Raw genomic sequence first — 26,573 nt, 5'->3', positions numbered from 1 at the left:
TCAGCCATGAGCTATAAAGCCCAGTATGGCTGGGACATATTGCCAGTTGTTGTCAGCTCTGCTTCTCTGGGGGTGTCACTAGTTGAAGTCTCTGAGATAGGTGGCACTGTCCGTACCCCTGGGGTAGAGTTACTGGTCTGCTAACTAGAGGCGTGCCACATCAGCTGGAATGGGATGTATTGGACGATCCCTTAGTTACCTTATCCTGGCCCTCTGGTCTGCAGGTATTGATACGCCGACTTGGCACCTATGAGTGTTATGTGGCTCTGGGTGTTTGCATCCAGGATATTTTTTACTAATGTGTAAATAATGATTTGCGCATCGTCTACTTGGGTTGTTGTGGCGAGTGTGACTCTTATTATGGTGGCCCTGGCTTGCCTGGGGAGCCAGATGCCTGAGTTGTCCCAGGTCTAATGCTAGTCATGGCCAGCTTTCGGTCCAGGTGTGTCCCTGTCTGAGCCCCTGATAGCTCTCTGAGTGCCGGTGAATGAGCTCACTGCTCTTAAAACTGACAACAGACTCTGGTCTCTCTGGGGCTGTCTTCATTTCACCCCTATACGTGTAATCCATAGACCTATGTCTTGGGCCTAAGATGCACCACAACATGACAACCAGTGTCGTCATGGTGCTGGACCAGCGTGAAGCCTCTGCTTTGGTAACATGCGGATTCCGGGTATAGCATTTGAGAGCGGTGTCCGCTCCTCCGCTATTGTTGAGCTGTATCGTGAGTGGATACAGTAACATCGTTCTACATGCTGCTTCCTGGTATAGCATTTGAGAGCGGTGTTCGCTCCTACGCTATTGTTAGCTGTATCGTGAGTGGATACAGTAACAGCATTCTACATGCTGCTTCCTGGTATAGCATTTGAGAGTGGTGTTCGCTCCTACGCTATTAAGCTGTATCGTGAGTGGATACAGTAACAGCATTCTACATGCTGCTTCCTGGTATAGCATTTGAGAGTGGTGTTCGCTCCTACGCTATTGTTAAGCTGTATCATGATACAGTAACAGCATTCTACAGGCTGCTTCCTGGTATAGCATTTGAGAGTGGTGTTCGCTCCTACGCTATTGTTAAGCTGTATCATGAGTGGATACAGTAACAGCATTCTACACGCTGCTTCCTGGTATAGCATTTGAGAGCGGTGTTCGCTCCTACGCTATTGTTAAGCTGTATCGTGAGTGGATACAGTAACAGCATTCTACATGCTGCTTCCTGGTATAGCATTTGAGAGCGGTGTTCGCTCCTACGCTATTAAGCTGTATCGTGAGTGGATACAGTAACAGCATTCTACATGCTGCTTCCTGGTATAGCATTTGAGAGCGGTGTTCGCTCCTACGCTATTGTTAAGCTGTATCGTGAGTGGATACAGTAACAGCATTCTACATGCTGCTTCCTGGTATAGCATTTGAGAGCGGTGTTCGCTCCTACGCTATTAAGCTGTATCGTGAGTGGATACAGTAACAGCATTCTACATGCTGCTTCCTGGTATAGCATTTGAGAGCGGTCTTCGCTCCTCCGCTATTGTTGAGTGGTATCGTAAGTACCTAGGCAAAGCTATCTGCTGGTACTCTCGTCATGGTTTCTGAATAGAGCCAACGGCTCCAACAACTGGCTGCATGTGTCTGCCTGTCTGTTTCAGTGCAGCTGCAATACTGCAGGGTAACCTACCTTCAAGTAGAGCTGCCTTGACGAACCTGAAGTGATACTGTCTGTCAGTCTGTGTACTATCATATGGCAGATAAGCTAAGGCACCTACATACCTTAGCCACAGGAGGTTCACCTTGGTGAGCACTAGTGTTAAACTGAATAAGTTTAAGTTGGGAGGCTACTGCTGCCTCATGAAGCGACGTGGCTTCTTCATAGAGACAGGATCTCCGGTCACAATTGGGCTGCGGGTGCGTTGAGCATCCTCACTCAGGTCATCATCAACTGCTTAAGGGACTACTGCCATTCAAGCCTACTGTGGGAAATAACTACGCTTGTGTACATCCTATGCCAGGGAATTCCATGCCAGGAGTGTACACTGGGCTATAGTTAAGACAAGGGCCACTATGCAAGTTAGAGCATTGCTCTGTGCTTAATACTGCTTGAGATATCTGCGGTTGATGTTGTAGAGAGTGATAAGCCTCTACCATTGGGACATTCTCCGCATTTGGCCCCGTAGGTTTGGCATTTGGCCGCTCCTCCGCTATTAAGCTGGTGTGTCAGTGGATACAGCATTGCAGGTGCTGCCTCATGGTATAGCATTTGAGAGCGGTGTCCGCTCCTCCGCTATTGTTAAGCTGTATCATAAGTACCTAGACGGTTATCTGCTAATACTCTCATCCTCACTGCTGCATCTGCAAAGTGAGTAGGTGGGCTTGATGCCCCGCCTATTGTCAGAGACCCTTAGGGCAGCATCCCAGTGGGTCTGGGTTTACCATTTGGCAGACCCCTCCTTACGTTCGCAAGGGCTTTCTGCCCGTCACGTTACTTAACCTATCGATTTGTTAGGTTGCTCAGGCTCTGTTGCGGAGCAAAGCGGGTTGGCACAAGGTGCCATTACTTGTTGCATACTCTGTTGGTGCCTTTAGGACAGTTTGGCCTGGGGTATGGCCAAGGCCTCTCCCTCTGTGAGACGGGTGTTAAGGCAGACCAGGAGATGGTCTTAGGTTCGGCAGCCTGTTGGGCTTAAATCTGTGGGGCGGTTGCCCGTAGTCACCCGGTCCGTCCCTCATCTTGAGTGGACTGCTGTGGTGTAGTCTAGTCAATCTGCAAACCGACCTCGGTAAGCGCAGATTCCTCGTGACCATGTTGATATGCGTTATCCACGGTGTTCATACACCGCCCTCTGGCGGTTAGAAGGTATGAAATAGAACGAGAGTTATGCATATAACTATGGTTCTATGAATACCGGATAACCGCCAGAGGTGTCTGTCACTCGGAATCCCGACGAAAAGATTTTCAGGAGGATGTTCCTTGTGCATGTCATGCCTATGTAGGCAGTGTACGTGCACACGGGGTCACGAGTGACTATGTTGTTATTAGAATTCGACCTCAGCGCATGCGCGTGATGTATATCCACGGTGTTCATACACCGCCCTCTGGCGGTTATCCGGTATTCATAGAACCATAGTTATATGCATAACTCTCGTTTTATGATGGTAATCTCTAATCTGAGAAGGTCTTAACGGGTTGAGACCTTGCCCCAATTGTAGTGTAGATATGTCATAGATAATCTACATCACAGGCTTGCCACACAGTCCCATATCCACATGATTAAAGTGTTGTATTATAAAACGCAGTCCAATTGTTTGTTTGTTTTTAAACCTGAATATTAGCATTCTATCGTTAAGAAATGTGAAAATTACTCTCAAAAGTGAAATTGGCTCCATTGTAAGCAATTACAAAAGGGGAGGGGATTGGTGGGAGGGGTTGGTGTTTGACTGACAGACGGACCCTCGCACGCCTGTTTCTGCGTGCGGAGAGTCTGCACAGCTCTGTGTTCAGAGAGTGATCATGTACATACTTTACTGTTGTTCTTAAGATTAAATCCAAAATTAAAAAGTACACAGACCTGCCTGTGCATGCTTGTTTGAGCTGCACGCCCGCACATAACGTGGGTACACATATCGATTAAACACCATTCACATCGGCCGTTTCAGGCGGGGGCCTATTAACATATGAAAAATGTAAAAGAACGGCGAAAACAGCGCAATTTAACATAGGAATCAGACTGGATGCGATCGATCTGTCACTCCTCTCCTCCCCCTCCGAGTCCGCACTGGCTGTAAGCTGAGATTGTAAACAACTACTTGAACGGTCCTTAAAGCTGATTTGCTTGTCATTAGACCCACCTGCACCTCCGACTCTCATTGGATAATACATTCTTGTACCGAAGAAACTCGAAGATAGCGCAACCTCATTGGATCCACTAGAGTGAGACATTGTGCACAAAGCCTAGTACAAATAGCCTCCTAAGTGGACGCCGGACGAATCTCGCGGACGTCCTGTTCACCCGCAAGAGTGAGTTGCTGGGACAGATAAAGGGCGATAATAAAGTAGATTTTCTCCTTTTTTGTGTCGCTGAAAAAAGCCACTTTAGTATAACAATTTTGTTAATATTATGTGGCTTGTGACGATCGGGTCCAATATTTAGTTCAGTGACCATGGAGCAAAATAATAGTTCAGAAGCTGTGTTCACGTTAGCTCTCTCATTGTAAATGAATAGACTCCAAACATGCTTCCGCCTCCTAAAAAGGTATCCACCTACGCCACGCAGAAACGGGAAGTACGGGTTTGTTCCGCCCTTTTGCTATCGCACTCTTGGGTTCAGATTACAACACCAGACCAAGAGAGACAGTCTGCTCAGAGAGTGGGCGGGGTCTAAGGGCTGGAGCCAGGCTACCCTCAGTACCTGAAGTAGCGTTTCTGGCTGCTGGTGCTCTTCTCCATGGCGTCCAGGGAGCCCATCCCGCGGTACTTCTTCAGACGCACGCCGTCTGAGAAGAAGTACTCTCCTGGTGCTTCCGTGGTTGCCGCTAGCAACGATCCCATCATCACTGGAGCAGGGGGTGAAAGGAGAACGAACGGTTACTGCCGAACCGCTTAACCCTACCATGACTTAACCTGTTAAGACCTTAGGCTTATTCTACACAAGCTACAGTACATCAGTGGTTCTCAGACGTTTTCATGTCAAGGAACCCCAAAATCATATGTGTTGGGCTGCGGACCCACAGCTGCCCTTTAGGATTTAAAGGACAACTTTGTTTTTTTACAACAAGGGTTCATATTTTAGATAGTCATTAGAGAAAAGAAAAGATGAGTGTTAATGTGTTTTCATTTACTTCTTTCTATCGTTTTAGTAATTTTAAAGATTTAGATTTGCATGCATGCATGCATGCAAGTGGCTAAATATGTCTTTTTAGACACAATAAGCCCGTTCCCAAGATGCACTGCAATCCTTCATGGGCAGATGTGACTTATGGAGGCTGGAAATGGTAACAAAGAAATTGCAGGCTTATTGTGTCTAAAAAGACACATTTAGCTAGTTGTACGCATGCCCCCGCCCACTGAAATCAAAATACTAAAATCTTTAAAACAATCGAAAGCAGTAAATGAAAACATTTTAACAGTCATCTTTTCTTTTCTCCAATTAGAATCTAAAATATGAACCCTTGTTGTAAAAAAAAAACTAAGTTGTCCTTTAAAGCAATATGACAAACAACAATAATCTAAGTTTGCCCGTCGCATGGCTCTTTAAACCTCACCTGTCGATGCCCCGAGGGAAAGCGCCTTCACTACGTGCCCAACGGTCTGGATGCCGCCATCTGCGATGACGGGTACACCAAAACGCCTGGCGTACTCTGCCACTTTGTACACCGAGGTACCTTGGGGCCGCCCGCATGCCATGACTACAGGAGGAGTGGACAGAAAAATGTATCAGCCATCGCCATTCACCATGGCATTTATACAAGCAAGACCTTTGCACACCTAGGGGTGTCAGAGAAGACTAATGGCAGAACGCAGAAGAAAGTCCTCCAGTAGACCGTCTTCAAACAATGTTAATTGTCAAAAAAACTATGACGAAAAATGTACGTCGACTACCTTTTTTTACTGACAAAAACTAAATAAAAACTAATCTATGGAGACTAAAACTATGACTAAATATACTGACAATTTACTCAAAAAATTGAAACTAGACTAAAATGTTAGGGAGGGTCCAAGTGGAATCCAGTAGAACTATTAAGTCATTTTATGTTTGGTTGTGTGCAGGTGTCAAGCTCACAATGTATAGCAGCGCGACACATTGTGAGCTTGTAGATCTGTCATTTTCGGTAGGCAGACGAGTATAAATCAGGCATTTCAAAGCCATCGCGGCTAGCCAAAATACATTTCAGTCGACTAAATCAACTGTATATGATATTTAGTCAACTAAAACTAGACTAAAACTAAAACATTTCAGATGACTAAAATGTGACTAAAACTAAATGGCATTTTATTCAAAAGACTATGACTAAATAAAAACGTAAGTGTAAAACATCAACACTGGTCCGAGGAATGTTAATGTATTCCATCAAGAGGGGATGTTGGGTACCTTACCTTCCTGTGTGATGCAGATGGATCCACAGCCCATGCCCACCCTGAGAGCGTCGACCCCTGCATCGATCAGGTTCTTGGCCTGGGCTGCTGTAACAACTGCAGACAGAGCAACGAGCACACAACTGCATCAACCACATGCATGAACCCTAGCGCAGGGGTTTTCAAAGTGGGTGACGGGGCACCCTGGGGTGCCGTGACGGCAGTCCAGGGGTGCCGCGAGATAAGTTGATAATATTTGGAATTTATTTGGAAGCTTAAAAAAAAAGATTTAGTATCATTTTAAACATGAAGTACAAAGTTATTTCCAGTCAGTTCTAACCAAAATGGCTATTATCTCAACGTTTTACTCGCAATATAATCTCTAAAATATGCTATAAATATAAGGTGCTGGGAGTGAAGATTATGAATATAATGTAGGGGTGCATAAATATTTCTGGGGTGCCCTGAGCCAAAAAAAGTTTGGGAACCCCTGCCCTAGCGTCACCCTACTCTGGGGGCAAACATTCAAAGGAGAGGAAACCATCGAAGGAACATTGGAGAGAAGTTGAAGATATCTTCTGCTATAACTCACGAGTACAAAAATAAGCGCTACAGTAGGATTCATACACTCACCATTCCCTCCCACAACTTGCAGTTCTGGGTATTTCTCTTTGATGTAATGGATCATGTTGATCTGATACACCGAGTTGCCTTGTGAAGAGTCCTGGAAAGTCAAAACAACACTGTTAGTCGAGTGTTCTCAGCAAACTAGGACAACTTGAGACGAGGCAGGAGACTTGTCTTCATTGATATCTATGTCAGGGTTCTTCAACGTTTTCAGGCCAAGGACCCCTTAGCTGAGAGGGAGCTGAAGCAGGGACCCCCAGATTCCGTATAGTTTCATCGTTTGACAGCACAATCATCAGTGTATTTTGGATTCATGTCAATTTGTGTTATCAGATATGTAACCACTTAATAAACTTGACCTTTCACTCTGTACTTAGTGTGCTCTTTTTTCCCCCCCATCTACACCAAACCTCTTTGCCGAAAATAGCCCAAGCTTGTAGATCTGCTATTTTTGTCTAAAGTTCTCAGAATATGGACGTTAGGGTTCAAGTGGTTAATATAAAAATGGAGAAAAAAGGTTTCTATCACACAAAGATTTGAAGGACCCCCTGTTGTAACTCTGAGGACTCCCTAGGGGTCCCGAACCCCCTGTTGAAGACCCCTGATCTATGTTATATTAATTAGCTATTTCTGTTTGACATTATTTGAATGAGGATATCGCAGTAAATAAATGGTCTGACTGAGGGCAAGGTACACTGCACAAGCTTTAGCACATGGCACAAGTTTAACAAGCTCCAGAAATAGTTTTGTACATATTGGTGAATATGCATGTCCGTCCTATCATCAGAAAGAACACGCATTCTTTGAAGGCGTCAGTGTTTCAGTTAGAGTAGCCAATAATGTTTTTAGACCCTTTTTCTCCCCAATGTAGTCGTTATCCCAATGTTTTCCTCCCCACACATATTTCTGTGTTGTCACTGCTGTTGTATCCTACTGACTCACCTGCCAGTGAGGAGCCCCTACCGGGAGGACGTAGAGCCTTTCTTCTACTCCTCCCGCCCAACACTCCCTGCTGACAGGTGCCGCCGCAGCCCGTAGGAACACATGCAGTGACAAATATCACCCTCCCTGTCCAGCTTCCCCCGAACACAGGCCAATTGTTTTCGCATAGACGCCCGACAAAGCAGGATGCACCACGGTGGATTCGAACCCACAACCTCCGTGGTGGTGGGCAGGGACTTTACCACTGCGCCACCCGAGCGCTGTGTTGTGCGTTTTCAGGCGTCTAGCATGCGCAGAGATTCTCTCTGAAACACGGGCGGCAGTTGTCATCTTAAAAACGAACCCACCAGTACAACCATGTCCACACCGCCTTGTACCAGCAGGTCCAGCCTGTACTTGTCGTCCTCTCTGGTTCCGATGGCGGCGCCACACAGCAGCTGTTTGCGCGAGTCTTTGGACGCCAGCGGGTAGTCTCTGTTTTTCTTCAGGTCCGTCCTGGCGATGATGGCCACCAGCTCGTCACTGTCGTTCACGATGGGCAGCTTGCCTGTTCACGCACAGAGAGAGACCAACAGGGGTCATCAATATGTCCTTACGCGGACAAATGTGTCAGTGGCATGTCCTTGTCCGTGGGAAAATTTTGATTTTGTTTTTACATAACATTATAATGTTCATAATACCCAATTACTGAAAGGTTTTCTTCAGAATATGCAGCCTATGACACCGATTTAGACTTTTCAAGGACCCCCATAACTCAAGAGTACCAATGGAACCAAATAACATACAAGTTTCAGAAAACAATTAGGATTTAGAACATTGATTGAACATGAACAGTCAGTGGTTCTCAAAAATAGCATATATACAATCTCACAGCACATCGCTTCATGCCACACTGCAAGCTTGTACATCTATTTTTGAACATTTTTGAAAGATCTTGAAAGCTTTTGAATCATTTTGAATTCTTGAATGTTGAACACAAATCTTCTCTTCTGGGGTCTCTGGCACAAAACATATCTGTCAGCTGTGTCAGCTATCAGCTGTGAATATCCTCACTGTCGGATAGAAACCTTGTATCTCCAAGTTTCAAATGTGTATGTTTGTTCGTAAATGAAAGCCGTACTTCATCAAATAGCACAAAAGTAGTGAAAATAGCAGATCTAAAAGCACACAACGCCGTTGTTTGCTTGTAGATCGTCTATTTTCACTATTTTAAATCGTTTTTAAAATAATAAATACAAAAACTAACGGTTTGACAAGGTTTCCACCCAACAACGATGACATGGTCAAACCAGGAAGTGCATCATGCTTATGTAGGTGAGCTGCTGCTACCTTTTTTGCTGCGTTGCAGAATGTCATTGGCCTCTTTCAGCGTTACGCCAGCTGGAGCGACCACCAGCTCCTCTCGTTTGGTCATGGCCTGGGACATAAAAAAACAATGTTCAGCATCATCAGCACTTCATAAGAGGGAAACATTAGCTCTACAGACTTCATACCATTTACATCCTAAATAAAGCATGTTATAGAACAGCGACAGGAGAGACAACAGCTGACCGAGCAGCGTTCGGTTAAACAGCGCGCTAAGCAACACTCTTGAGCTGTCTGTGAAAGCCTCAGCCAATCAGCGACACGCCACACAGACCCATGTGAGTGAGCGTTTGGTGTCACCAAATGTGTTACTTACAACTTTTTGAGACTTGCCTTCGTGGATGGAATGGGAGAGAGGGAGGAACTGAAGTCGATGGGTAACAAAATGTTGTGTATTAGCGTCACTGACCCGACGGACGGATCTAAAGGAAACTGGACATTCTGCATAAAGTGCACATTTACTGTTGGTACTTTCCAAGTCAATTTTGATTTACCAAGACTTTCTTGCGTTTCTACATTGTGGTGTGATCATTTAGTACTTTTTTTAAAATAGCCGATCTACAAGCTCACAACGCGTAGCAAACGCGACGCGTTGTGAGCTTGTAGATCGGCTATTTTTTGGCAAATGTTCCGCCCCAGGATAATGGATTTTCATTATTGTGATAATATCGTAAATCGCGATTTCTTTTGTCACAATAATCATGATATGACATTTTTATATCGTCCCATCCCTAGCACGCACGCACACACGCACGCACGCACACACACACACACACACGCACACGCACACACCTCCACCAGAGGTCTGCTGTGGTCCTTCTCGGACAGGAAGTCGATATCTCTGGAGGTGACAATGCCGACCAGCTTGCTGTTCATCTTGCCCGTCTCCGTTACAGGGATGCCCGAGAAGCCGTGTCGGACCTTGGCCTCGACCACGTCTCCGATGGTGTGGCGCGGACTCATCACCAGGGGATCGGTGATGAAACCTTGTTCGAACCTCTGGGTGACAGAAGATTAACCCATTTAGGCCTAGAATTATTGAATGCTTTAACCAGTGAAAAATAGCAGATATACAAGCTCACAGCGCAGCACCGAGTGCCGCGCTGAGAGCTTGTAGATCTGCTATTTTTGTAAAAGTCGTGAAAATGGGTGCAAATCTTTGAATATATGTATTTTCAAAGCGAATGTTTGTAACTCAAATTTTGCTTCTGGGTGGTCCCTGGAACTAGATATTTTGAAATGGGGGTCCGTAGCCAAATAAATATCATTTTGGGAGTCCTTCACATGAAAAGGTTTGAGCACCACTGACATAGTAGTCTCTCAAGAACAGACTAACTGAGCTCCAGTTAAGTGAAAAGGACCTTTTCTTTGACGATGGCTGGCCAGATTGCGGACATAGAAACATAGGTTTTCTCTCCAAAAATCTTAGAAGGATTCAAAAGACACTTATAGAATCGGGTCCAAATTCTAATTTTCACGATTTTTCAAAAATAGCAGATCTACAAGCTCGCAGCGCGCGCTGTGAGCTTGTATATCTGCTATTTTTTTAATATTTAAAGCATAAAATATTGCGTCATAATGTGTTCAGGCCTAAATGGGTTAAACATGTTAAAAAAAGTCACATTCATTTCAGTAAGTCTTTTTTCATTCATAATCAGTCCTGCACTTTGTTTGACAACGTATTGTACAGGTCAGTATCCTGATCTGTACTACTTTAAGCACTGTATACACAACTTACTTTAGTATAGAAATATACAGTATATTTCCCTCTAAAACACTGATATTTCTGCAATAACATGAGCCAAGTAGAACATTGTTTTAGTCTCAGCTTTAAATACGGTAGATATACATTCTCTGCTTTTGTATTTATGCTCAGTTTTTCCTGTGTAATACAATGTAATGTACCTTATTGTCTACTTGTTTTTATGAAATATAAATTATTATGCGTTGTGCGCTTTATAGATCGGCAATTTTCTCCTAATGTTCACCCCCAGAATAGAGACGCTGAAGTTCATGTGGGAAAGGAAAGAAAACTCACTGCCACGTCTACTGTACATCTTAGCCTGTTATTTTGCTTTAAGTAAAAATAAGAGGTAGAGAGAGAGACAGTGAGACAGAGTTATAGAAAGTAACCACAATCTGGTCTCACCTTGACTTTGCGAACCTCGTTGGCTTGGAACTCTGGTGTACAGTTATGATGAATTATACCAATTCCTCCCATCAGCTGCCAAGTAAACAGACAAACAGTTTAGTTGTTTTTTATTTCATTTGTATTCTTTTTAACTCATTCTGTGCCACCTTTTCACCACTAGAGGGCGCCCAATGGCCATAGAATGCTACATAGACAAGTGCTGGTATATGCACAAGCCCTGTGCAGCCATGACTCGCCTGAACGCTTTCCTTTGTTCATGTACAGGAACAGGATGAAGTTAGCTTGAAGTTAGCTATTGACTACCAAGCATTTTAGAAGCCCTATTTTCAGCGATTTAGCCATGATTAAACCTTGCACACCTCATGGATATGCATGGAACAGAGAAAATGAGCTCTAAAGATCCTGGGTTGCATTGGAGTGGATGGTAAATATCGGCGGCGCGACGCTCTCGCGGGCCGTGTAAACAGATGACGGCCGGCGGCGCGGCTCGAAAAAAAAAATGTTTTTAAAAAGCCGAACTAGTTCGGGATCGGCACCCTGATAAGGACAAATAAAGCCGAACTAGTTCGGGATTGGCACAGTAAGAGTTAATGGGCACTCTTTCCTAGGTATTGTTTTCATAGTTTAGCTGTTTTTTATTTAATTTGTATTCTTTTTAATGGGCACTCTTTCCTAGGTATTGTTTTCATAGAACAGTGGTTTCACAGGGCTTACTTGAAAAGTGTTTGCGGTTCAGAGTGTGTTCATTTTAATGTACATTCAATCCATTATGTTGCAGCTTGGATCAATGGAACTTTTAAAAGGGATCCCTGGCTAATAAGCCTTATTCTAATTGCCCTGACAATGTAAATATTTTATTTTGATATTGATATTGTCTTTTGGTCCCGCTGCAAGCTGATGATGTCAAATGTCCATGTGTGTTCCAGCCCTATGGAATGTATACACATGTGCTAACTAAAAACCAACGTAATACTTCCTAAGGTTAATATGAGCCTCAAAGCAATATTTTAAATACTTTTTTTAAATCAGCAAATACTTGATTATCAACTTGAGAAGGGATTTGTCCCTAGTGAGTGAAAGATAGTCTTTTTTTAATTAATGAAATATTTACCGTTTTACATTTTTAATTAAAATTATAGAGGGCAATTATAATGAATTAAGCTAGGGTTCACTTTAAGAAGAAATACAATGACATGAGGCACAGGTCGGGGATCACCGTTGTAGAAGCATGGTCTTACCGCCATGGCGATGGCCATCGCTGACTCTGTGACCGTGTCCATGGGCGAAGAGATGAGCGGGGTCTTCAGGGTGATCTTCTTGGTCAGGGCCGATGTCAGGTCCTGAAAGATGATAGAAAATAGATTCCATAAAAACACATGTTATGGGCAGTGTTGTTTTTGACAGCAAATTTTGATTTAGTTTTAGTCATAGTCTTTTGAATAAAATGTCATTTAGTTTTAGTCATAATTTAGTCACCTGAAAAGTATTAGTTTGTCTAATGTTAGTCGATTAAATATCATAAGATTTCTAAAATGTATTTTGACAGGCCCTGATGGCATCGTAATGACTGATTTTACACTTGATTGCGTGCTGAAAATAGCCGATCTACAAGCTCACAGCGCGTCGCAGCACGACGCGTTGTGAGCTTGTAGATCTGCTATTTTCAGCACGCAACACCCGAGAGCAACCAAACATAAAATGACTCTCTTCAGCACTAGTCCCTCCCTAACGTTTTAGTCTAGTTTTTATTTTGTTGACGAAATTGTCAATATATTTAGTCTTAGTTTTAGTCATCACAGCTTAGTTTTTATTTCGTTTTTATTTCGTTTTCGTCAGTGAAAAAAAACGCAGTCGACAAACAGTTTTCGCCATAGTTTTAGTCGACGAAATCAACACTGGTTATGGGGCCTAGTGGTTAAGGTGCATACCACATACTCTATAGGCCCTAATGCTGACAGTGAGTCACAGGTTCAATTCCCAAGCCAGGCGATCTTTGTTGCTTGTCACTCTCCGGCTCCCTCTCCCGGTTTCCTGTCTCTGTCAACTGTGTACTATCAATAAAATGCAGGAAAGCCCCAAAAATTATCTTATTTTAGACCCATGCTCCAGCTAAGGTCATTACAATAATGATCCACTAGAGGGCAGACTAAAGCAACAAACACTGATCTTACAGTTATCATCTAATCAGTTCCAATGGCACCACAAAGGGCCTGGCTCAAAGTCATGAAAGTAGTGGGATTGAAAATACACAACAGACAATGAATGGGGCCTGTGAAAGTGTCATCCACGTTCATCAGATGCATGCATCTGAGATGCGAGTGACCGTCCCAAAATCTTTTCTTGAAGACAAAATGTTAAAAAAGGGCTTTAAAAAAAAGTTATTTTCTTACAGTGGTGGAATAACTAAGTACATGTACTCATGTATTGTACAAGATACCTCAAATTTGAAAAGACAAATCAAATTTGAACTTAACTTTACTGCAGCATTTCCAATTCTCAATACTTTTACTTCTACTCCACTAGATCTCAGAGGCAAATATTGTACTTTTAGCCCACTTCAATTATTTGAAAACTTTAGTTACCTGTTACTTTGTAGATTTTAACCACTTCAGCCTTATATACTTCGTCCATTTGAAAATAGCTGATCTACAAGCTCACAAAGTGTCCGCATTTGAGCTTGTGCAGTAGATCTGCCTTTTTCAAAAGATTTGTATACACATTGTACTAATAATAATGACTGTTTACTTTTGGCACTTTTGGGACTAGTGGAGAATAGATCCAGTAGATTTCATGTTTGGCTGCACTCTGAAAATAGCTGGATCTACAAGCTCACAACGCATCGCAGAGCCAAAATCTTAATGTAGATTAAAAAAGAAAAAAGGAAATAAAAGCTAAAACTAGACTAACACTAAAACATTTCAGATGACTAAAATATGACTAAAATGAAATTGAATTTTATTCAAAAACTTGCTAGGTTAGTTCAGGCAGAATATATTGAGAGGTTACACACATGATGTGCATTACCATGTGGGTATAAAGTGTTATGCAAGACCCATACATCTTACGCTGACGTGGAAATCAGCTGACCAATTGAGCGCATGTTATTATACATCTATCTCCCTGCTCCTAATGGTTAATGATGGTTGTCTAATTGTGCTTAGCAGGGAGAAAATATGAAGCAGATCCTGAACACCAAGATGAATTACATCTACACCATCTCAAAAAATGTCCCTCGTTTGGCCGATTCCCACAACAAGATGTGCCACTGGAGCGCTAGGCCTGCTGGTGCCACTGGAGCGCTAGGCATGCTGGGTAAAATAACAGATGTACATGGGAACCCAGCACAGAGCTTTTACGGTGTCCAAGCCTTCGCTCCTTATCTGTGACAGACGTAAACTATAGAGCAGTGGTTCTCAAATTCTTTTAGACTTTTTTTGTTATTACTTCAAGGACCTCCATAACTCTGAGTGTATAAACGAGTACACTCTCAGAGTTACAGACCTTTTAAGCGTCCATTTAGAACCTCCTCAAAGAGTCCAGAGAGTCCCTGCCTGGACCCAGTGATGGAAGAAGTACTCGCAATTCGCACTTGAGGAAAAAGTATCAATGCCCTATTGTAAAAAAATAGTCTGTTACTAGTACAAGTTTGGTATTCAAAATGTACTTGAGTAAAAGTACAAAAGGATTGGCATCAAAATATACTTGTAGTACTAATAGTACTCATCCTTAAGCAGAAGGTCCCATTTCACAAGTTTTCAAATACTTTCAAAATAGCAGATCTACAAGCTCACAATGTGTTGCAAAGCAAAGCATTGTGGTATTGTAGATCGGTTATTTTCAAATTGCCAAAGAGCGAGAGTGTGTGTGTGTGTGTGTGTGTGTGTGTGTGTGTGTGTGCGTGCGTGCGTGCGTGCGGTTTTGAAATTGTAAAAATCTAAAGAATTTAAATAATTATAGTGGAGTAAAAGTGCAATATTTGCCATGAGATGTAGTGGAGTAGAAGTCAAATTGAAATAATTGGTGGTCAAAGTACTACAGTAAAGTACTACAGTAATGTAAAAATAAACCTACATTTACTTAAGTACAGTACTTGTCAAGTGGTACTTGGTTACTTCCCACCACTGCCTGTACCCCACATTGATAGCAGAACGGCAGCGGCTACGGAGGGCGGACATGCTCATCTGCTATTTTCACAATTCTGCCTCTAATATTTGACAATTTGGCCAATGTTTAATTTGTCATTTCAGAGGTACTAACAAAATCAATAACCAAAGACAATGCATAGCTATTTTTTTCCGGGACCTTCCAGAACCCTTCCAAAACCTTTCCAGTTCTGGAAAAATATTTTTCTAATTTCAAAATATTTCCAGGAATGTCATGACCGTGGGAACCCTGGGCTTCATCAAGGAGGGGAGAGAAGGGAAGACTCACAGATTCGTCACGTCGGTGACTACGACGGCACCGACCTGCTAAATTCTCCTGGGAGCAGGAACACCACGCTGCCAAAGAATCTATCAGCTCACCTCACCGAGCAGGAGGCCCCACTGCACCTCTCCAACACCTCAACATGTCTCTGCTAGGCTTTAACCCTGCAAGGCCCGAATTAATTTCTACTGGCCAAAAAAAATAAAAAAAATCAGAAATCAGCCATAAATCATAAATCATGCTCTAATTTGCATTTTGGGGATATTTTTCAAAATAATAACATATGTACATGTTCTAGACATTCTAATGATCAAGAAAAAATATATTACAGGCATTTTACTTATGTTTTAGTGAGGAATAGCTTCAGTTAAAAAGTGAGATGTTGTTCGTCCAGACGCTGGAATTTCAACTTCTCTGGGAGGTGTGAATGTCAGCCACTGTGGGGGGTATTTATATGGAAATATCGTGGCCAATGGCATTGTAATACTAAACAATATGATTTAATGGTGATGTTAATGTGAAAAAAGAACAGGAAAACTAATTATAACATTTTTTAAAAAATGATTTAAAAAATGTTGCCAAAAAGCAACGCTGGGCCTTGCAGGGTTTTTAAAAAAAGAAGAGACCTGAGCACTCAAAAAATGTGGAGGAGAGGAAGTAAAGATGAGACAAATATTATTCTATTAAAAATGCCAACTTGTTTCGACCGGTTACGGCAGGGTTCCCCAACAAACGGCCCGCGGGCCATTTGCGGCCCGCAGGGGGCTACTGTCTGGCCCCCACCAACCCCAGTAATAATGGTGGTATAAGAGCAGCAACAACACTAGTATATCATCATTGTCGGGTGGAAACCTCGTATCTCCAAATGTGTATGTTCTTTCGCAAAGTAAAGCCCTGCTTCATCAATCATCATACAAGGCCGTTGCACAAAAGTAGTGAAAACAGCAGATCTACAAGCACACAGGTGTGCTTGTAGATCGGCTGTTTTCACTAGTTTAAATCATTTTTAAAATGATAAATGCAAAACGAACGGTTTTGGACATACAGTACAAGATTTTCACCCGACAACGAGATATCTGAACTGTCGCTGGAGTAGCGGGAACGCCACCGTCGCCCCCTGCAATGTTGTGGCCCTCGGCTTGATACCCTAGACATAATTCGGACCTTGGGGAAACCTAATTTGGGAACCCTGGGTTACGGTCTTCACCAGGGCGAGAACTGGCGTTTTTATAGAACAACATTTGTTTTAACCACATTTTTGATCTCTTCTCTTTTGAAGTCTACATTCCTGCTGATCCTAGAAGCACTTAAAGACGTTTGCATCTCCTGTGAGCACCTGGTTGGCCTCTGTGTTTTATCTCTGCAAATGACCCTACTAGGGTTGGGATTCCTTTAGGATTTTAACGATTCCGGTTCCTTAACGATTCCTATCGGGCAGTGGTTTTCAACCCTTTTCATATCAAGGTCCATTATTTATTCATTTTACACTCATCAAATGGTGGTCCGTGGCTCAAAGAGGGTCTATTTGGTTTCATTTTACAAGATCTATAAGGTCCCATTTGGTTACCTACTCTCCATTTAGCTGGGGCCATTGTGGTATATTTCACTGCTCTTTTAATCATTTTAATTTTAATCTTTTTAATGTAAGCATAACTTTCCTGGTGTTGAGTAATAGTGACATGCTTCAAACGAATATTTTCTATTTTGGGGGGTTTTCAGACTGCTTCTTAGTGTCGCCTCACCGAACAAAATGTCTCATTTTGTGCATTCTGTATCGTCTCGCCCGCCTTTTTTTTCCATTTCTCTCCGTTAACTTGAACAAACATGGAAGCGACAGAGTCAGTCATGCCTGAACAGACTTCCTGTCTAAAAAAGGAAAATTAGGACATCGGCGCTTGGAACTACGGGAGTCATCTGACCCAGTGACAACAAGGCCGGACAGAGAGACCAAAGGGACGTTTCACAGTGCAACAGCAAGCTAGTGTTGATTTTGGTCAGTGTTTTGAATAGAGGGTATGCGCGTGACATCACTGTTGCTGTTAGTTATGTGGGAACACCTACTGAGTGGCAAAAAACGAATTTCTGCCATTGACAGCCCATACATCCAAACAGGAAAGTCCTATCTGATTGTATTAAATAATGTTAAACTCACCAAAATTGCGGCAGTACTGAAAGCTTGAATTATCCTCTTTCTGTCTGCAAAGTTTTTGTTTCATAAAAATCCACCATAGGCATGTTATGAGCTACTTTCTGAGAAGACATTCTGTGCAGGTGATTATTTTTCCAAGTGTCAGAGTTTGGAAGCACTCATTTTCAACAGAACATCTTGCTCCCTCCTGCATTATGTGCAATTTAGAAACAGGTGGTATGCAGGGCCGTTGAGTGATTTGCAACGAGCACTTCCAAACTCCAATGCTCCATGCTGCTCAATGTTTTGCCACTCAGTCTAGATTAGGGGGGCGGGTCCCAGTGGACGTGCATACAATTCTCCCTTTTGCAAATCCCGCCCCATTCTGCCCTGTTACTATGATGGGACATTTGACCCTGGGCAGATTGTTTTTATAGTGGCAGTGAATGGTATTTTTTTATTTTTTTATAGCCTCATTACAGCTATATAAAGTACCAAAGGAAAAACATCTAGGTGATATTAATAAAAAGGGAAGACAAAGGTACAGTAGTTACATTGCAAAACAGGGGGTTTACCCGAAAATATATGTTTTAATTTGTTTAATCCCAGTGGGACAGAATCCTCTTTGCAGATTCTTTTATAGTGGTAGTGGATGGGATTTTTTTTCTTCTTCATAGCCTCATTACAGCTATATAAAGTACCAAAAAAAACACATCTACGTGATATTAATAAAAAGGGAAGAAAAAGGTACAGTAATTACATAGCAAAACAGTAGTTTTCCCCCGAAAATAAATGTTTTAATTAGTTTAATCCTCTGGATCAGAGATAGAATAGAAATAGAAAGAGAAGCGCATTGCATCTTGGGTAGGAAGAGGACAGAACTATAATGTTTCTCCTCACATAATAGGCTGGCTTTTCGTAATTCTGCCCATTTAAAATATATGTACCCAATCGTGACTCTTAGACCATTGATAAGGTCCATGTGAACTAGTTTGTTGAAGCTTATTCATTATGATGAGCGAGATCGCCCCCTACTGCCGCGGCCGTACTAGACGAAGGTCGTGCTCCGCACTGCGGACAGTTTTTGAAAGCCTGAAACAACATTCTCCACTGCACAAACTCCACCCCCGATAGCAAAAAGTGAATGTTTTTTTCTGGTTGGCCAGTCAGGGAGTCTCAGGGACCAATCAGAAGGCTGACAAACGGTGAATTCCATTTAGTTTTAGTTATATTTTAGTCATCTGAAACATTTTAGTTTTAGTCAACCAAATACCACAAGATTTTAGTTGACTAAATCTACAGTTGATTTTGTGGTGTCATAATGGCAGATTTTACATTTGGTTGCATGCTGAAAATAGCCGATCGTCATAGTTTTAGTCGACAAAATCAGGAGGTCCCCAGCTAAAAGGAGTTAATATAGCATGATAGCGTTCACAATCATTTTCACCACTTTAACCATTTCGCTATTCAAAAAATAGATTTACAAGCTCACATCGCGTCACTTTGTGCCTAATCTCTCAAGAACAGATTATCTGATACAAAACAGAGAGGGCGCCGTTTTTCCCTTTTCTTTGACAATGGCTAGCCAGATTGCTTTGTGCCACGCTGTGAGCTTGTACATCTGCCATTTTTGAAAGATTTGGAAGAATTGGAGAATTTGGGTTATTGTCTCCACCAGCCGAAGGCATGGGGGAGAGTATGTTTTCCTCTCCGTCCGTCCGTGTGTCCGTCCGTGCGTGCGTGCGTCCGTCCGTCCGTCCGTGCGTCCTCGCAGTTTGTGAGCACCTAATCTCAGTCGCCGTTGGCCCGGTCGCTGCCAAAGTGAGCACACACATTCCCTGGATGCCAATCTAGAACCTCTGCCCTAAATTTTTCAAATGGGCCTTTTCTAGCGCCACCTAGTGGCAAGATGTTCGCAAAACACATTTCTGTGCACTACTCTTACAGATTTTGTCCAAAACTCCTACAAATCGGTAGGCAGTATCTCGACAGTCATGTGATCGACACGGATCTGTCCGATTTTGCATATTCCATCCTGATTGGCTAAGATTGGCTTCCAAAGTTTGTAGGATTGAGCCGTTTTGAACAAAATGCCTCAAATCACAAACGCAAAGTGCAATTATCATGAAATCGCGCACACTTGTTCCCACTAGGCTCGGCACAAAGACAGGGTGGAGATTAGAGATATCAATTAGATTAAAACCCCTGAGATGGACAGAGCAGAGGGGGATTTCACCTAATGCCCTGAGATTAACTACCACCATCCTCTGCAAGAAGGGGGTTGTGGGGGGGGTGCAACCAACCAATCAGCGAAAGGAAAACAGCCTGTGGGAGGCGGCCATGTTGACCAAAATAGCACGACCACAGGAGGGGAGACGCGATGCTGTGGGTTTAGGCACTTTCAACCTGGTGTCCCTATTTTAGGCATGTTGTTATTCCATGCAACAACAACAAAAAAAGGTCAAAGAGAAAATAGCTTAGAGCTTGTAGATAGGCTGGTTTTGCTATCCGCCACACGACGAAGTATGTAGGGCATACATGGGCAACTGGCGGCCCGGGGACCACATGCGGCCCCCGCCTTCACTTCATGCGGCCCGCAGGTTAATACCGGAATACTGATATATTATTGATTTCAGCTGTTACAATTCCAAAAAAATGACCTGCTTTAATTCCTTCAGTCTATATTAGTAGCTTACTAGTATAGTAGTATTAAAATGTATTTTTTGTATGTCCAATGTATGTGTATTTAGGTTCATAAAGTTAACATGAGTATATAACTAAATGCATTTGAAATTAAATAAAAAATGTTACATTTCAGGATTCCAATTAAAAAAACAACAAATAATTCAGGATTCCAATTCAAAAGAAGCAAAAATTGTAGATCTGCTATTTTTGCTTCTTTTGTAAGAGATACTAGAATGACAAAGTAGGACGTAACAATATGCACTGTGGCCCTCTTGAGTGAAGGTGGAAATATAGTGGCCCTCGCCATCATCAAAGTTGCCCTTCCCTGATGTAGGGGCTTAAGTGGTTAAAAGGCCAACAAAACTAAATGAAACTGGCCCGGACGGCTGGTAACCCAAATGTCACTGGTTCGATACCAGACTACAACTGGCATCGTGTTCCAAGTGTCCTTGAGCAAGACACTAAACCACTTAGCACTCCAGATGAGTAGGTTGGTAACTTGCATGGTTTCCTCCCCCCATTGTGTGAATGGGTGGATGACGTAACACATATTATACAACAGGTAGTTCCGACGAAGCAATCTCTCTGTTTGGTTGAAATAGCCATCTACCCGTTGGGCCGTGATGATAATGAGCACTATGGAACGGGTCTCATCAAACAAAGAAATCAGCTGTGCCGGTCGCAAAATAGCCGCCCACTTGCTTTTATCGTTTCCGTAGGCGATGCCTTGTAAGTGGCTACAGTAGCAGTTTCCATGTGAAGTTCAGGGACATAGTAGTGGTTCTTATAATAATTCTGAAACTGAACACACCACTACAGGAAATAGTGGACCACTGCCCTTATGTTTAATAAGGACAGTGTCCTTATCCCTCCTCAGACATACAGTAAGAGACACTCACCACTTCGTCGGAGGTAAAGTCGATGAAGCCGGGCAGAATCAGGAAATCACTGAAAGACAAAAACACAGTGGTAAGGTCAGAGGTCAATGTCCAAGAGGTTCACCAACCCCTGGCGTTGAACCAAAATTAAGTAAAACCATTTCTGTCTAGTTTTTATTTGTCATTTGTATAAATGGCAGTATATTTAGTCATAGTTTTAGTCATCATAGCTTAGTTAACGATCATTTTTCATCATACTTTTAGTCGACAAAATTAACACTGCTATTGGGGTCTTTGCCACAGTGCATCTGCACACATTAGAAATGTATCCTCTGCCTTCCATTCTCCAATCCAATCCAATCCACTTTATTTATATAGCACATTTTACAACCGAGGTTTACAAAGTGCTGCACAGAGAAGCATAAGCAAAATACACCATAAAAACACAGAACAGCAAAATCACTCAAAATAAAAACAACAGTGAAAACAAACAAAACATAGCAGACCACAGAAACTCTCAAGTGGAATTAAAGGCCAAGGTATAAAGATGGGACTTGAGACGAGCTTTAAAAGAGTCTATGGTGGGGGCCAGTCTAACATGGGAGGGGAGTGCATTCCATAGTGTGGGGGCTATAGCAGCGATTCTCCATTCTCAGTCCTAAAGATTAGGTGCCGTTAATACAGTACCGGGGCAGCAGTTCAACTTCAACACAAACTGGGTGGACCGGGGGGTGAACCAGCAATGTTCCAAATCCCTCGATAAACCCATACTGCTACGGACGTCTCGTGTCAATATTTACAATGACACTATGCAGCTTTTTCCTTCTACTTCTACATTAACCTCCTGCGACGTCTTGTGAAGGTTTGGTGTACAGGGGGGAAATAAAGAGCATACCAAGTACCGAGCCAAAAGGTCAAGTTTACAAAGTATTGAGGGTTTAAGTGGTTCAGTGTCTGACAATGTGTAAACATTAACCTTGAATCCAATATGTAGCGGGGGTCCCTGCTTCATCTCTTTCTCAGGTAATGGGTCTTTGGCCTTAAAAAAATGTTGAACACCCCTGGGCTAAACTGAGTGTGTGACTAGTTTATGCAACTTCCACTTCTCCTAAAAATGGGGGAGGCAATCAAAGCATAGCAATATTGAACCGGAAGCTATTTTTGCAACACTGTGCCATGTGCAAAACACACAGTGATCAACTGACAACGGTATCTGAGGACAAAGCCGTGGAATTAGACTAAATAAACTAGAACGTGTACGACCCTTGCGTTGTTGGCATCAATGGCATGCCATGGCAGCCAATAGGTTATCGTTGTCACATAGAGTTAGTTACACAATCATGTGTGGACGTTTATAAGTTAATCATTGACGGACACCTCGCAGACAGCACAAGTGTAGGTTAAATGGATAAGAGGAGTGAAAGGTTCAAAATAAAGACATACATTTTCCTGTGAATGGTGGAAAGCTCACCTGGAGGACCCCAACACTGATATCCAACTTTTTTTCTTTTTTCTTTTTTTTTGTAGACTGGCTGTCTAAACCATTAAAACCGGGAAAGCATTCGTGTCATTTTAGATGATGATCATCATCATGATCAACATGATGATCAGGTGTTATGATTATACTAGGAAGATTTTCTTTTTCCAAAAAAAAGTGTACAGAAAAAAGTTAAATTATGTTTTTATGTGGCCACACCCACCAGTTCATCAAGTATGCCTGGTTGTCAGGTGGGTTAGCCACACCCACAGTTTTGGGTGTGATAAAAGGGGAGGGGTGATTTTAGGATGTCATTAAATCAGTGTTTTTCGATCAGGCCTTTTGACTCTCAGCGTTCAGGAAGAAACCAAAAATACACAGGGAAAATACATTTGCACATTATAACCACACTCTGTGGTCTATTAGAGTAATGTTAACTCCATAGACACATACAAAACAGAAAAAGTACAAAACGTGGCACCACCTCTAAGTTTTTTTTTATGTTGGCAGATATACAAGCTCACAGCGCATTACTTCCTGCTGCACAGCGAGCATTAGCTCTGGTCCATAGCGTTAGTGGAGTTCTCCCTAACGCTATGTTCCTCTAACTCCCAAATCCTTGGCAAATCCGGAAAGACTTTGATTGATTGATTGAAGACTTTATTAGAAGTTTGCATAGGAAAAGGTACAGTTTCATGACGGTACAGTTCACTGGTACAAGGTCTACTAAAAGGAGATCCATGAAAAGACTAAGCTTATTTCCACTGGAAACCATTTAAGTATCTCATATAACATTGAATGACAGACAGATAGAACACAGTACTATGCAGTAGATATGTAAAGAAAAACAAAACAAAGACAGTAATTCTTAAACAAACAGTATATACAAAGAAGGGGCAGGGGAGGGTAGGGTTGGGGCTAGGTTCATTATTACCAGTTGCGAACGGCTGCTGCCTGTAAGTGGCTTTTCAGGGCAATTTTAAAGGATGCAAGTGATCCACACTCCTTTATGGCCTTCGGTAAGGCTTTCCACATTTTGGTGGTATAGCAGAAAAAAGAGTTTGACCCTTTGTTGGTTTTGACTCTGGGTTGAAAGTGATCTGTGGCGCTGCCTCTGGTGTTGTAATTATGGACATCCTTAATGTTTATAAAGTATTTTGACAGGTACTTGGGTATCATAGTGGTGTAGTGTATCTTGTACACCAGGCCCATTGCAAGCTGCTGTACTCTGTCATCTACTCTGAGCCACCCCACTCTTAATTGGTGAGTAGCGGTGAGGTGAGTCTGATAGGGAAGGCTAAGCAGGACCCTAATTAGTTTATTTTGGGCTGTTTGGAGTTTAGTTTTCAGGGCTTGTGGGGCGTCACGATACCATACGTGGACTCCGTAGTCAAAGAGGGGCTGGATTATTGCACCAGCTATGGTCTTCAGTGTGTTAAAATTGACCATCGGGGCTATCCTCTGTAGGAAACGAGTTCGTTGGTTGATTTTATTTATTACTTTAGAAGTCATCTTTTCACTGGAAAGATTAGCTTCCAGGATACATCCTAAGTAAGAGATTTCGTTTTTTCGTGTTATGACCTTGTCACCCACTTTGATTGTGAAGTTATCGACCTTTTTGAGGTTATGATTTGTTCCAAAGAGGATGGACTCCGTTTTTCCCAGGTGAATTGATAATTTGTTGTCGTTAAGCCATGTGCAGATCTTACTTAGTTCAGAGTTAAGTGTCTTCTCAACCTGCAAGTGGTCCTTGCCCGAGACTAGGAGAGCCGAGTCATCCGCGAACAGGAACAGGTTGCAGTCACAAGCAGATGCCATGTCGTTCACGTATATTAGGAACAACAGAGGCCCCAGTATGCTACCTTGAGGAACACCACAGCTTACTGGGAGGGGGGGGGACATGGTACCGTTAATCTCCACCACCTGTTCCCTCCCCACCAGGTAAGATTGCATCCAACTCACTGCTGCGCTGTCAAGACCGATGGCTTTTAGTTTCTCAATCAGAATAGAATGATTTACGGTATCAAATGCCTTCTGGAGGTCCATCATGACCATGCCGCTATATTTGCCGTCATCCGCTTCGCGTTTGATTTGGTCAGTCAAATAGAGAAGGCATGTGTCGGTGGAATGAGATTTTCTGAATCCAGATTGGAACTCGTAAATCAGATTATTCTCATCGAGATATCTTGCAATCTGTTCGTAGACTATTTTCTCCATGACTTTGGATATGGAGCTGAGAATGGAAACGGGACGGTAGTTTCCAGGGTCTAGTTTGCTACCTTTTTTATGCAGGGGGGTTACTTTTGCTAGTTTGAAGTCCTGTGGGACATGACCCTGTTCGATGGAAAGGTTAATTATGTGGGTAATGATTGGAGCAATGGTGGCGGCTGAATCTCTGAGAAATCTAGCTGGAATTTTATCAAGGCCAGTGGCCTTGTGCTGAGGTAGGGCGCTCAGTTTTTTAAACACTGGTCCGAAAATAACAAAAAACGTTTCGCCCCTCACCAAACCAAAGGTATCAGTGGACAGCTGAAAGCTTACTCTACTTAGTGGACGTGGTTTGAGACCCCCACCACACGATTAAAATACATTTCTAGGGTAAAATTAAAAATACAATTTCTTCTAGTTTTTCACTATTTGTCGTCGCCATCAAGGTGCCAACTCACTACTGCCACGCAGGTCAGAGGACCGAATTACACAGAGCATTAGTCTCATTGGGTGTTATTCAACTCTGCAACATTGGAAGCGCTGTTTCGTAAAAACAGTCTTCAAGCAAGAAGCGTGTCTCCATCCGGTAGAATATTTTTCATTTTGCTCTAGAAATGTATTTTAATCGTGTGGTGGGGGGCCTCTAAGTAGAGTAAGCTTTCAACTGTCGACTGATACCTTTGGTTTGGTGAGGGGCGAAACAGTTTTTGTTATTTTTGGACCAGACAACGGGTCTTTCCGGATTCGCCAAGGATTTGGGAGGTAGAGGAACATAGCGTTAGGGAGAACTCCACTAACGCTTTGGACCAGAGCTAAGCGAGAATGTACATCTGCTCCTTTACACTTTTGAAAAATATGGGTTAAACAACACCACTACAACGAAGAGGCTGAGAATGAGAGCTAGACGAAGAGAAACGATGTGTGTGAGCGTCACACTGGCAGCTGTATGTGTCTGGCGGTTTGGCAGATGGGCGAAAAAACAGTCAGGAGGGGAGAGAGAGAGAGAGAGAAAGAGGGGTGATGAAGGAGGGCTTTGTGCGTCACCGCATGGGTGGGTGTGTGAGGTGGTGGTGGTGGGGGCTGGCTGGAAAAGAACAAGTTAAGTAATGTGGTCTAGCTGGTCTAAAATGAAACAAAATACTGAAGTGTCCTGATTTTTCTCTTCTTTTCTCTTTTATCAACAGAAACAATGACAATTTTATTTCATTATCCAGCATTATGCCTTATCTTGTTTATAGTGTATTGATGTTATGTTAAGGTTTTTGCAGAATATGGCACGCCTGTACCTGTATGAGTGAGTGTACAACTTCTTGATTGTTGAAGGGTTGCACTTTCAACCCTATTTTGGGCATGCGGTTATAGTTGACCTTTTTGAATATAGGGAATGGCAAAAGGTTTATCCTCTCCCATGTTAAGTTACCCTAACACGCCGGATATTAATGCAGTGCGAGAGTGGGAGTTAGTTGAGAGAGCGTGGCGTTTAGAACATGGGTCTTCAACAGGGGGTCCTCAGAGTTACTACAACAGGTGGTCCTCAGAGTTACTACAAGGGGTCCTCCAAATCTTTGAATGATAGAAAGTTTTTTTCTCCTTTTTTATATGAACCACTTGAACGATAGTGTCCA

At 42.7% G+C, this 26,573-nt stretch overlaps 1 protein-coding gene across 2 annotated transcripts in view; it reads right to left on the bottom strand.

Moving 5' to 3' along the window:
• The window catches only part of impdh1b (IMP (inosine 5'-monophosphate) dehydrogenase 1b), a 56,353-nt gene that overhangs the window by 8,215 nt on the left and 21,565 nt on the right, over positions 1-26,573 (bottom strand). For both annotated transcript variants that reach the window (XM_080754062.1, XM_080754063.1), the window contains 10 exons: positions 21,285-21,333; positions 12,386-12,487; positions 11,145-11,219; positions 9,788-9,994; positions 8,960-9,047; positions 7,978-8,177; positions 6,695-6,785; positions 6,083-6,178; positions 5,251-5,394; positions 4,398-4,542 (listed from right to left, as the gene is read on the bottom strand). In XM_080754062.1, the coding sequence (XP_080610188.1) occupies positions 4,398-4,542; positions 5,251-5,394; positions 6,083-6,178; positions 6,695-6,785; positions 7,978-8,177; positions 8,960-9,047; positions 9,788-9,994; positions 11,145-11,219; positions 12,386-12,487; positions 21,285-21,333 (1,197 nt within the window). The remainder of the gene's footprint in view (positions 1-4,397; positions 4,543-5,250; positions 5,395-6,082; positions 6,179-6,694; positions 6,786-7,977; positions 8,178-8,959; positions 9,048-9,787; positions 9,995-11,144; positions 11,220-12,385; positions 12,488-21,284; positions 21,334-26,573) is intronic.

The sequence above is a fragment of the Nannobrachium achirus genome (assembly GCF_963921795.1).
Source record: "Nannobrachium achirus genome assembly, chromosome: 23".
Classification (NCBI taxonomy): Eukaryota; Metazoa; Chordata; class Actinopteri; order Myctophiformes; family Myctophidae; genus Nannobrachium; species Nannobrachium achirus.
This window is presented reverse-complemented; position numbering and strand designations above follow the sequence as displayed.